Genomic DNA, 12,083 nt, shown 5'->3' with positions numbered 1-12,083 from the left:
GATGAGGGGGAGCAAAACGTTGAGAGAATAAAGAATGCAAGACGAGCCCTGGACAGGGGATCAGAAAACCCTCACTGGAGTACACACTCTCCCACTTCCTAAATACGTGACCTTGGGCAAGTCTCATAAACACTCAGAGCCTTGTTTCCCCATATATCGAATTAGGATAATAATTCTCACCTCGCAGGCATGTTACATGGCGGCAGTGAGGTACTGCATGTAGAAACACTTCAGAAGCAATAAAAACCTTCTATAAATGTAGGGTATTATTATTCCCATCCATCCAGAACTTGGTTCCTTTTCTTGGGTAAGAGAATGTACGCTATAAAATGAATCAGAACCTGGGTATCCACCTCCCCGGGTAGAGAGGCCCAGGCAAGTTGTGCCACCTGATACGCGGCTACCCAGGCCCTTATAAAACAGGCAAAAGGAATCCCTCCCTCTCCACACTCCTTTGCAAGTTCAAATGCAAAGTGATGGCAAATTCAAGTTGGAGGCAAGAGAGAAGCCAAGGGTCTAGCACCTTTGGTTCCATTCCTGACTTCCTGTCCCAGAGGCGTCCCATCACTGTAATGGTCATGGCAGGGCCCCCACCTAAGCCTCTTTGCTAACAGAGTATTTTTAACCTGCCACCTCCTCCCGCTTTGCCCATCTGCAGACAAGGGTCCTGGCGAGATAACAGAATCCATTAGTGCCGCTAGCGTTAGGCAGTGCCTGCCAACTACGTCCGGAGGAGCTCCCCCCCAACCCGGACACTCGATCGGAGGGTGAGGCCGCCTGGCTCTGGGGCCAGGGTGAAGGAGGCTCCAGCTGGACCCTGAAAGGCGTTCGCCGTGCCCCTGCCCAGGAGTCTGCAGAGGACGGTTCCTGCCCTGGCTTGGTGAGGACACTAGTGGATTATCTCACCCCTGAGCGCAAAGATCAGATGCTCTCCTCTTCCCTTTTTTCTCAGAATCCCACAAGGATTTGGAAAGAAAGCATTTCTTAGAAAATGTGTGCAAGTGGACCTCAAAGAAAGACACCACCAGGAGGAAACTGGTGGCAAACTTGTGGGAGGGAGGGAAAGAAAGACCTACTCGCCCTCTTACCTTCCGAGCCGGAGGCAGAGGGAACGGGGACTCAGGGAGCGATGAGGCCGTAGAGTTTGGGGGAGCACAGAAGAGGCACGTGTGGACTGGCTGGAGGGGCTGACCGGGGCACGAAAGCCCTAAAGATCTCTTCAACTAGAGCTCTGCGGGTCTGAAGGTGTCCCCTAGCCAAATGCTCTGTCGCACACGCGCACGCCAGCCCCCTCCTGCTAAGGCCAATTTCCATGCTAAACTGTTCATTATTGCCACCCAGCAGCACTGCACAGAGGTGTCAGAACCCATCAGCGTGGGGAGAGTGGACAGGTGAACACATGAATACATCCCCGCCCTGCGCTCCACAGGGAGGCACAGACCCTGGGGAAATGACGATGAGAAGCCTCGGTGCTGATGTCCAAGGGTGGGAGAAGGGCATCCGGCCCAGAGGCAGAGCTCCGTTCACGGAGCAGGTACTTACTGAGCGTAAGTACCGGCACGGGGGCGCAGGACTGCCCACAGCGTGGGCTGATGGAGAAAGGGACGCCAGCAGTAACTGCTTGTTACAGTGGTGACCAGTTTAAAGAGATGTACAAGGTCCCGTAAGCAGGTGAGACCCTGTCACCAGGGAACCAGGGCCATTGGGGGTGGGGAAGGGTGCCTGCTTCTGCTCCCTCCCCGCTCCCCGAGTTAGTGATCACATTCTTTCCCCTCCTGAAAGGCTCCCCCCGGGCTTTTAGGATATAGCCCAGGCTGCTGAGCAAGGTCCTGTCACCCCGCCACCAGGGACGCTTCCGCTCTTCCCACGTCCCTTCCCCATTCCACCTCGGCTACACTCACACCCTTGGTTCTAGCTTTGCCTGTTCCCTTCTCTTCCCTAGGTGCCCCTTCTCAGTCCATGCCTGTGCCTTGGCTCAAGCTATTCATGAGGCCCCACTCAGATCCCACCTCCTCAGTGAACCTTCCTGGATTTGCCCAGTCAGCTGAATCCTTATCATTGGTGACATCGCTTAGCAGAACCAGCTTTATATGTAAACCACTTAAGGTCCTTTCCCCGAGGCAGTGTGCAGAGGGGTGAGTGTCACAGACTTTGGATTGGAGCTAGCTGGCTTCAAAATCGGGTCTGTGCTTTGCTGGCAGTGTGACCTCAGAGAAGTAACCGAACCTCTCCGTGCCTTACTTTTCTCATCAGCAATACAGGGCTCAGAGTATAGAACCTAGACCCTGTGTCACAGGGCCGCTGTGGGCATTTAATTGTTCTTAGGTGTAAAACGTATTCCCCCCAGAGATTCTGCTTCTCCCCGTAATCTCTCATAACGTCTCCCCAGAGAGAAAATCTAGAAAGGACCCCGGAGGTCATCTTGAGCAAACGCTAGTTTTACAAGCAAACTGAGGCCCAGATGAGCTGGAGGAGGTGGGCGAATCAGGTAGCTGGTCAACAAGAGTGCTAGAAACCCAGGGGTCAGGAATGCCACCGCCTGGGTCTAACTCCGCTCTTTCTTGCTCCAATACAAATGCTATTTCTGTCTTCTCTCGAGAGAAGAACAGATGGTCAATGTCGTCTCCAGCCTTGGCTGGGCAGATCACTGAGCCACACGTTCAGATGGCCCCTGCCAGCCCTCCGTCCACCCTGCAAATGGATCTCAGTTGTCCTCAGCCCTGGCCCCTCCTAACGAGGCCGGTTTTCCCAACGTCCTCTCAGGGTGCTGTGTGCTCTTCAGATAGAGAGCCCTGAGTCGGACTGGTCCTAACAGAGACTCCAAGGGCAAAGAGGAGGGGCGGCCAAGTCCAGCAGACCCAGGCTGGCCAGCCCCTGGTCCCCGCCCCCTCCCGGAGCCCACCCTGCCAGGCACCCAGGCCTCTTGCAGATTCCTCCCTTCACTGTGGATCCGATACAATCTGGAAAACGCATTAAACATTACACAGAGTAGTTGACGCGTAATTAATAAAGTACAGATTTTGGCTGGGAGCCTCAACTTAAAATAGCACCAGGACTGGGGAGAGGAAGGGCAGGCGAGGGGGGCTGGGAAGATGGCATGGCGTGCGATGAGAACCAAGACTGTTATCTCTGAGAATAACAGGGCCGCTCCCCCCACCCCGAAATTGGGGAGGGGGGGGAGAAAGAGAACGGTTTTATTTATTTATTTATTTATTTATTTATTTATTCATGGTTAGAAAGGGCGAGCCCGGAACTCAGACAGGCTGTCTTGCCCAAGGACGCCTCATGTCCCAGGACAGAGCCAGGGACCCGAGCGGAGGCCAGCGCCTCTGACACCTGTCCACACTGTCAGGGCGTGGGAGACCACCATTCGTGTTTCACCGAGCCACTCTCTCGTGAAGTTTTCACATCCCGGGCCTGTTTTTAACGTGAGAGATGTTTTAATGGCATTTTGAGGCAGCCTGTTCCCTCCCCGATTCTCCAGAGAGGCTGGAGGGAGCTTCGCAGCTTCTTTGAAGCGGCAAAAAAAAAAAGGCCTTTCTTCTGCAAGGATGTTCAGAGAGCCCTTTGCCGCAGTTAACCAGCCTTCTGGTGTGAGGGGAGAGGTGAGGAAGGGGCTTGAGGAAGTGGAGGGAGAGGGGAGAAAAGGCTTCTGTGGTTAATTCAAATGCCTGGCCTCAGGGGCATTCTCTATTGAAGCCGGAGCCCCTGCTGCTTTCTGCCAACCCGATCCCAAACTGGTTTTCGGAAGCAAAATGCAAATTTCAGCCCAACTAATCAACCCTGACAGGGCAGATCACCTCCAGCCTGCCAGTCATTAACAAACGACCCAAGGCAGACCTGAGAGAAGAGGAGTGCCAGCCCCGGGTGGAGGAGGCTAACGTGGAAGGTTCTAGAAACTTCAAAGTCAAATCACCGCGGAGCGGACCCTTGACCCCAAAAGGGAAACTGAGGTGCATTTCATCAGACGGGAAATCCTGATGTAATCCCCTCATTCGATTTGCAGTATTTCCTTCTTCTCTCTGCAAGGCAGACATGAACCTGATCTTCTTGTTTAAACCACAGTGAATGGGTGAGGACGTGTGAAAGTCTATTACATTATGAGACCCTGAGGGCCCTCTATGAGAATAATTAATCTATTAATTACGTGACATAAGGAAAACAGCACTGGCTTCTAAGGCAGGATCTCTATGTTATATTTGTTCCTGAATCCCCAAAGCATAAGCACCCTCGTCAAAAATACTTCTTTGTGGCCAGATTCAAGAGACCAAAAATACGTTTTTGCTCCAAACCTCCCAGAGCTTCGGTATATTCATCTGTAGGACGGGGATAAAGACAGCTTCCCTGTCCTCCAGCCCGTTGGGTTGAAGGAGATGCTATTCTGGAAGCCAGGCCATGGTGTGCTGCCGTGGTGATATCCTGTATCTGGCTGTCTCGTTCTGAGTTTTCCTTTCTCCCCTCCCATGGCTGGATCAGAGCCAACTAGACCGATCTGACAATCAGAGGGACCCAAGGGGTCCCTGCCCTCTACCTCCCGGGCTCCCCGTGTAGGCACCTTGTTCTCAAATATCCAGAACTTGAACCCAGAGCCTTATAGGCCGTCTCCTTCTCGGGGGAGAATCGGTGAAAGATCTCAAACTGGGGGCCCAGCCGTCAGCCACATCCCCAGCTCTCACCCTCTCTACTTCCGGGCGCGGGGGAGTGTACTAAGGAAGGGGAGAAGGGACCTGGAAGAAACCGGCGCTATCTCTGGGGCAGAGGGAGTGAGGGGGCAGCCAGGGGGAGAGGCCGGTTGGGTTTCACCGACATTCCACAGCAGGCTTTTGCCATGCGGCCGAATCAGAGCTGAAGGGGCTGCTGAGACCAGAGGAGCCTCAGTGTCGACTCCGGGCAAACCTGATATAGCCCATCTGGAATCCATCCATGGCTTGCCTCCCTCCCCCACACCCGGAGCTCCTCGGAGGGGCCACAGTGGGGAAGCAGGGCCAGGCGCCTCCACCAGCAGGCTGGGCAGATCCCCCAGGTGCCAGCCCACGGGCCCCTGCTGCTTCCTTCGGGCTCTGAAAGCACGGGTCCCCCACACTCCAGACCCGGCTTCCACTCCTGCCCTTTGCTCTTGGAACCAGAGTGAGCTAGTCTTACGGCTCGGAGTGGTGCAGAAGAAAAGGGAAGGAGCCTCAGAGTTCTGGCCACACGAGGGTTATGCAGGGGGCCTGAGAATGCCAGCCCCCTTCCACGGCAGGAGAAAGTCTGAATGAACGTTTAGGTAGCGCCCGCCTTTCAGAATCTTGCTGGAGGAGTCGACCCGCCCTCGGCTGTCAGAGCCCTGACTCTCCCTGGATATTGGCGTCCCAAATCCTCCATCATCCCAGTAGCCTAAATGCCCAAACTCACAACAGAAGGATCTCAGAGCTGGAGGACGTGGGGTCGTGCAAAGGCCAGGGAGACGACCGGCCGCGTCCTTGGACCTTACCCTCGGCAGTGCCACGGTGGTTTGCTTGGTGATCTTGAGGGAGTCATTTGCTTTCTCAGGGACTCAGGTTTTTCTTCTGTCATAGGATACCCACCCCCCTGCTGGCTGGTCATGAGGGTCGCAGAAGGAAAATGTAGGTGACGGACACAAACATGAAATGTCCTTACCAGGGCACATTCTCCGCAGAGCGATGATAACGCAGTGCTGGCTGCCGCCTGCATCAGGTGCCAGCCTCAGCTGGGAGAATCGGACCCCAGGGCCCCCATCCCCTGCCTCAGGAGTCCTCCCCAAAACCTGGAAGAGAGGGAAGGGACTTACTTCTCCATTTGCCTGGCATCTCTCCTACTCCTTGGGTCAGGGAGTCCCGGCGGTCTCGTCACCCATCCAGCGTGTGAGGGTGGACACCTTTGGGGCTGCCCCTCCCTCCCTCACACAGAGACATGCACTCCCCTCCAGGAGCAGGAGGGATACCTTCCCTGGGAATCCCCTCGATCTGATGACCTGCTGTAGGGAGGAGCCTGCAGGCTGAGGAAAGGTGCCCGTCTGTCGGAGGACCTGATAGGGTCAGAGGCAGCTCCGATGGCCAGGCGGGAGACAGGCCCCATCCCCACCACAGATCTCTTTCGACAACAAATTTTGCGAACAGCCTGTCTCCCGCTGCAGCTTCCTGCATGGTGTTTGCCTAATCTGTCTGTCCAAACTCCCTCTCCAAACACGAGGTTTCCTGCCCCGCACTGGCAATCAGACAGCTAATTATCTGGGATTAGAGATGGAGTTGGGGGGGGGGGTTCCCTTCTAATTACAGGAAAAATTAGCCCAACTGATGTTGGCAAGGCCACCGGGATTAGCACTGGAATCTAAGTTTGGACGCAGGTCAGCTAGGGAGGTGGGAGTGTCCTGTGCTCCGGGCTGGCGTCTTCTGTTCCTGACTGTCTCCAGAGTCTGTGAGATGAGGGGTGGAAGGAGGACTGCAAGGGCTTCTTTCCTGGGGATCCGGGAGAGGGATGTGTATGTGTTCACGTGCGCACACATATACCAAAGAGAACTGGAAAGGCAGGGAGACAGCACAGAGAAAGACAGAGATAACAGATGAGCAGAAACTGGAGAGACCCAAGGAAGAGCAGGAGAAGGAGACTAGAGACTAGGAGACTAGAAGGAGATTAGAGGTGCAAGGAGATTGCCAGGGCAGACAGACAGACAGGCAGATGCGTTTAGAGACCACCGTTTCTCTCTCCACCGTCGCTGTGGGCCGCTTTCCCGTTCACGGCGGAAAAACAGAAAACCGCAGAAAGAGGTTTCCCTCTTACCTCCCTCCTTGCCTTCTTCCCACTCGCCTTCTCCTGATGTCCAGCACTGACCCAGCTTTGCCACACGCAGTGCAGGTGACGAATGCTCTTGGCCTGGCCAGGGGCAAGAATGGGATGGGGAGCCCGGACTCCACTGGGCTCCTAGTGGTCTTGAGTTTCTTCTGTGGCCCGAAGATGGGGCCTTCGGCCACACAGTCCTTGCCTTCTCTCCTACGCGAGAGAATCTCCTGGCTCAGAAACATTCACTCGCTCATTTATTTCCTCATTCTTCCATTTTGCAAATAGAGGACGTTGCTGTGGGCAAGACCCATTGTAAGTAGCATGGCATCATGCAGCTTCAAATCAGTCTCTGGGTTTTTAGTGGTATCTCCCTACTTCTTCCCTCTCCTCCCATGTGACGTCACCTGTCCTTAAACCATCGTAGGAGTGGTCCAGGCCCTCGCTCAGAGGGCACAACTCCTACCCGCAGAGAAAGGAGATGAGCACACAGTGCAGAGACTGAGAACGTATCGCGGCAACGAACAACAGAGTGCAAACGTATATGGTGTAAACAGAGCGTGTGAGTGTGTGAGTACAACTATTTGTATGTATTCCCGTCCCTCTTCTTTCCAAATGAGGAATTAGGTAACTTACAATAAAAAACTTGGCAAACATGTGTAATGAAAACTAGCATGGAACCAGAAAACTCCACATCATGTGAGGGGAGTGGAAATAAGTGGGCTAACCATAAAGCAAATGTAAGCAGCAGGACCCAGCACCAGATTTGGCCCGAGGATCCTGGTAGCCAAATCAAAAAGGGAAACGGGATGAACTAGAAATCCTTCCCCTCAGACAGAAAGAAGTAAACCTATTTTTCGGGAGAGACGATTCCCAGGCATTACCTTCTATAAATGATTTATCATGTGAGACCAGGTACATAAACCAGGACAGAAGTTTGACATCAAAATCAGAAGTGTCTTTTATATGACAATTTCGGGCATTAACTCCCCTTGTGCTAAGGCTGCAACATGCATGTAACAATCAATATCCCATGAATTCCTCTCATGGAGGAACCAACAAGAAAAAGCAAGTAGATAAGGCCATTTGGGAAAGTGAAGCTTGCTGGTTAAGCTTTTGTAGTCCAAGGTGGTGGCTCTCTAATGCTGCAACTTGATTCAAGGACAGAGTGCGATTTTTTAAGCACCCCACTGTGCTTGGCACTCTGCTAAAAGTTGAATAAAATGAACTGTAGAGATTCAGCTTCTACATCTGGGAATTTATAATTTTTGTTGGCACTTGTACAAGGGCTCAGACAGCAGAATAAGGCATTAAAATGATAGACAGGAAGATGGTAACATCACACACAAGACAAAGGTGAGTGCATTTTCAGGAAGCATGTAGCTTAATAACAGATTGTGTAATCAAAGTGACCCAGGCTCAGATCTCTCTCTACCACTTATTGTGATCTAAGGCAAGCTACCTAACCTCTCTGAGCCCCAGTTTCCTCATCGGTGAGATGGGTTGTGGAGATGAAATTAGATATTTTCTGTAAGGCGCCTGGTGCCCTGCTCAACACGGAGTATGTGCTCAGTACGTGGTAACTCTACTCCATTCTAGAATTACTAAAGAAGGCTAGATTCCTGGTGTGGGGAGAGGAGCCATGAGCAAGACCAGGAGAAGACAAGGAGTTCTCTGATCCCTGCCAGGGTGCCTGGGGACCCACGGGCCCTTCTGAGAAACGCCCTCGGAACCATGGGCTTCCTAATGGGTGGGACTGTCGGAAGCCAATTCTGCCTATGCTCCAACCCGGGTTCCTTCTCAGGAGGCCCCAGAATTCTCCCTCTCTTTGCCCTGCTTCGGCTACAGCTTGACTGGGAAATCCGTGACCCTCTTTTCTCTCTTCCTTTATCCTCTTTGGAAATGCCCAGGGTTGGGTTTTGGGACCTTGTAGGGTCACTGTTTAGGTGCGTCCTTCCTTCCTTGCCCGGCCCTCCAGTCAACTCAAACCTCAGCCCTCAGGTGCCCCTCCTCTGCTTGTCATGGGGAACCTCAGGGCCCAAGTAGAATGAGGAGCATTAACTCCTTCCGCTCCTTAAGTCCTCCCTGGTCCCGACTGGATGTCAGCTCACCCCCAGCAGCCTCTAGGTGACGGCCAAAGCCGTGGGAGGCTCCCCACTCGCCCCACCACACCTCCCTGGCAGCTGGGGACCCAGAACTCCCCTGAGCCACGGAGCAGGGGCGGGGAAGAGAGGCAGGTAAAGGGCATCCAGGTATCAATCCAGGGTCCAGGACCACACCAGGCCGGGCCTTCGGACACACCCCTCTCGCCCACCCTCTCTCCTGCCCGCTGCTTTGCAGTTTCTCTGTGCTTTCCAGCTCACTGCCAAATTGTCAAAAGCTATGAGAGGCGAAGTGCTGTTCAGTTAATGACTCCAGTCCCTAGAGAGGTGGAGCGCTCTTTTAAGAGAAAAAAATAGAGAGGAGTGGGGGTGTGGGAGGGGCAGAAGAGGGGGATGCTTTAGTACTCTGTACAAAAGCTAAGCTGTAGCTCCTTCCAGCTCTTTGTAAGGAGCAGATTAGAAGTGGGTAGTTCTGCCCCAGCGGCCTTCTCTCCGTGGGGAAAAGCCTGGAGCCTCCCCCTCGCTTTTCTCCTTCGCACCGAGTAAAAAGGGTCCGCATCAGAAACTACCATCCCTTTGGCCCCAGTGGCCTCAGCCCTCTGTCCCCAGCGCAGGTCCTGTGGAGACCCTAGCAAAACCATCCTTCCTTCCTGGCTCACAGGCTGCCTTCAAAGCCGGCCACAGGCTCCCATGATGCACAGGGCTCCTGCTGCTCCCTCCTCTCCTCCTCCCTCTCCTCCTCCTCCCCTCCTCTCTCCTCCCCCACCGCCTCCTCCTCATCCTCCTTCTCCTCCCTTCCTCCCCTCCCCCTCCTCCCCTTGTCTTCCTCTTCCTCCTCCTCCCCCTTCTCCTCTCCTTTTCCCCTCCTCCCTCCCCTCCTCCCCCTCCCCCTCCTCCTTCCCTTCCCCCTCCTCTTCCCTGTCCTCTTCCTTCCTCTCCTCCTCCCTCTCCTCCTCCTCCCCTCCTCTCTTCCTCCCCTCCCCCTCTTCCTCCTCTTTCCCTTCCTCCTCCCCCACCCCTCCTCCCCCTCCTCCTTCCCCTCCCCCTCCTTTTCCCTGTCCTCTTCCTTCCTCTCCTCCTCCCTCTCCTCCTCCTCCCCTCCTCCCTTCCTCCCCTCCCCCTCTTCCTCCTCTTTCCCTTCCTCCTCCCCCACTTCCTTCTGCTCCTCCTCCCCCTCATCCCTCTCCTCCTCCCTTTCTTCCTCCCCCCTTCCTCTTTCCTCCTCTCCTCTTCTCCTCCCTTTCTTCCTCCCCCCTTCCTCTTTCCTCCTCTCCTCTTCTCCTCCCCCTCCCCCTCTTCCTTCCCCTCCCCCTCCTCTTCCCTCTCCTTCTCCTCCCTTCTTCCCCTCCCCCTCTTCCTCCTCCGCCTCCCTTCCTTCCTCCCCCCTTCCTCCCTTCCTCCTTCCTCCTTTCCTCTTCTCCTCCTCCTTCCCCTCCTCCTCCTCTTCCCTGTCCTCCTCCTTTCTCTTCTCCCTTTCCTCCTCCTAACCCTCCTCCCTCCCCCACCCCCTCCTCCCCCTCCTCCTTCCCCTCCCCCTCCTTTTCCCTGTCCTCTTCCTTCCTCTCCTCCTCCTCCCTCTCCTCTTCTACCCCTCCTCCCTCCCCCCACCCCCTCCTCATCCTCCTTCTCCTCCCTTCCTCCGCTCCCCCTCTTCCTCCTCTTTCCCTTCCTCTTCCCCCACTTCCTTCTGCTCCTCCTCCCCCTCGTCCCCCTCCTCCTCCTTTCTTCCTCCCCCTTCCTCCTTCCTCCTCTCCTCTTCTCCTCCTCCTCCCCCTCTTCCTTCCCCTCCCCCTCCTCTTCCCTGCCCTCTTCCTTTCTCTTCTCCTCCCTCTCCTCCTCCTGCCCCACCTCCGTCCTCCCCACCCCCTCCTCCTCCTCCCCCCCTAGCCTGCTCCCTTGGAAAGGACAGAAGGGGGGTGGTGAGCCCTTAGCCCAGTGGGCGCTTGAAGAATTTCCTCCCTGCCCAATTTTCCTCCTCAGCCTGGTCCCACCCAAGTCTACGGATCAAAAGAAAATCCATCAAAAAGTCCTCACCTCCCTGCAGCCCTTTTCAGTGTCCCAGATGCTCTCACATCCCTTATCTAATCTGTCCCCACGGCAGCCTCCAGCCTCGTCACGTAGGCAGTACTGTTCCTACCAGTTTTGCAGATGAGGAAAGTGCGAATTAACTCCCTTGGCTGAGTGCCCCCCCCCGTGACCTCCCCCCCCAGCGAGTTAGGACGCCAGCCCTGACCGGACAGTCAACACCTATCAGCAGGGAAGGTCCAAGTGTGGGGCTTGAAAGACTGAGAAAGGGAAACCGCGAAACCTAAGAGGCTGCTGGAGACCAGACCCATGTGCTCTCTCATTTCCATCATCTCCACGTGTGATCTGGCTTTATGGTGGGGGCGGGGAGTAAGGTTGTTTTGTTCCCAAATGTCCCCAGAGTAGCTGCCGTCGGTCTTGGTTGCAGTCGTCAGCCCACAGCCTCCTGCAGAGAATTCCATCGGCTGCTGAAATGCCGCCGCTCCCCGGAGGAGGTGATGTCGGCTGTCCCCAGTCCGGCAGCACACAGGGCACCCTGGGCCGCGGAGGAGGCGGGGAGGGCGGAGAAGGACAGAAGGCGGAGAAGGACTCTGCTGACCCCGGGTCCACTGGGTACTCTGCCGATGCTCAGAGCAAGGCAGTACAAAGTTCGCTCCTCCCAAGACCGGGCGCCTCTTCCCTCCTTCCCCCTCCCCAGTGAGACCCTGGCACCAGCTGTGCCCTCTTAGCCGGCCCCCAGCGGGGTCTGCGCGCTGGCACGGTGCCCGGCAGCTGCGGGGCGTCCGCGCGAGGAGGGGCCGGGCATCGAGGAGAAGCAGGTGTCCGGTTAAAGGGAACAAGGTGACCGGGAAGGACCTCGGGGCAGCGATGTCAGGGAGCGGAGCTGGAGTCGGAGGCAGCCCCCACCCCTCCCCACCTTGATTAGAATGATCTGGCCCCAGAAGAATGGCAATGAATTAATTAGGGGTCTGTTGTCATGAAGCAGCTCGTTATTAAAGTCCCTCTCCTGGGGGGGGGGGATGGGGAAAGGTGTGAAGAAGACAGCCAGTCAAACAGAATCTTTTAAAAGAGCCAGACCTTCCCCCAGCTGTCTGTCCTGCCCTTGGGCTCTGCGGGGAACTCAGACATGCCTAGCACAGGGGTACCTGCTCTGCTGTCTCAGGATTCCGGGGGGTGGAG

The 12,083-nt window shown here is 55.4% G+C and overlaps 1 protein-coding gene across 1 annotated transcript in view; it reads left to right on the top strand.

The window, feature by feature from the left end:
* LOC124509840 (plexin-A2-like) overlaps positions 1–11,734 on the top strand; it is a 60,274-nt gene extending 48,540 nt beyond the window's left edge. The window contains exons 3-4 of the mRNA XM_047076453.1: positions 11,332–11,544; positions 11,633–11,734. Coding sequence (XP_046932409.1) covers positions 11,332–11,544; positions 11,633–11,734 — 315 coding nt within the window. The remainder of the gene's footprint in view (positions 1–11,331; positions 11,545–11,632) is intronic.
* The last annotated feature ends 349 nt before the right edge of the window (positions 11,735–12,083 follow it).

This window comes from Lynx rufus, unplaced genomic scaffold, assembly GCF_022079265.1.
Source record: "Lynx rufus isolate CCGP_SWC_20201006 ecotype Redwood Valley unplaced genomic scaffold, mLynRuf1.p SCAF_15, whole genome shotgun sequence".
Classification (NCBI taxonomy): Eukaryota; Metazoa; Chordata; class Mammalia; order Carnivora; family Felidae; genus Lynx; species Lynx rufus.
This window is presented reverse-complemented; position numbering and strand designations above follow the sequence as displayed.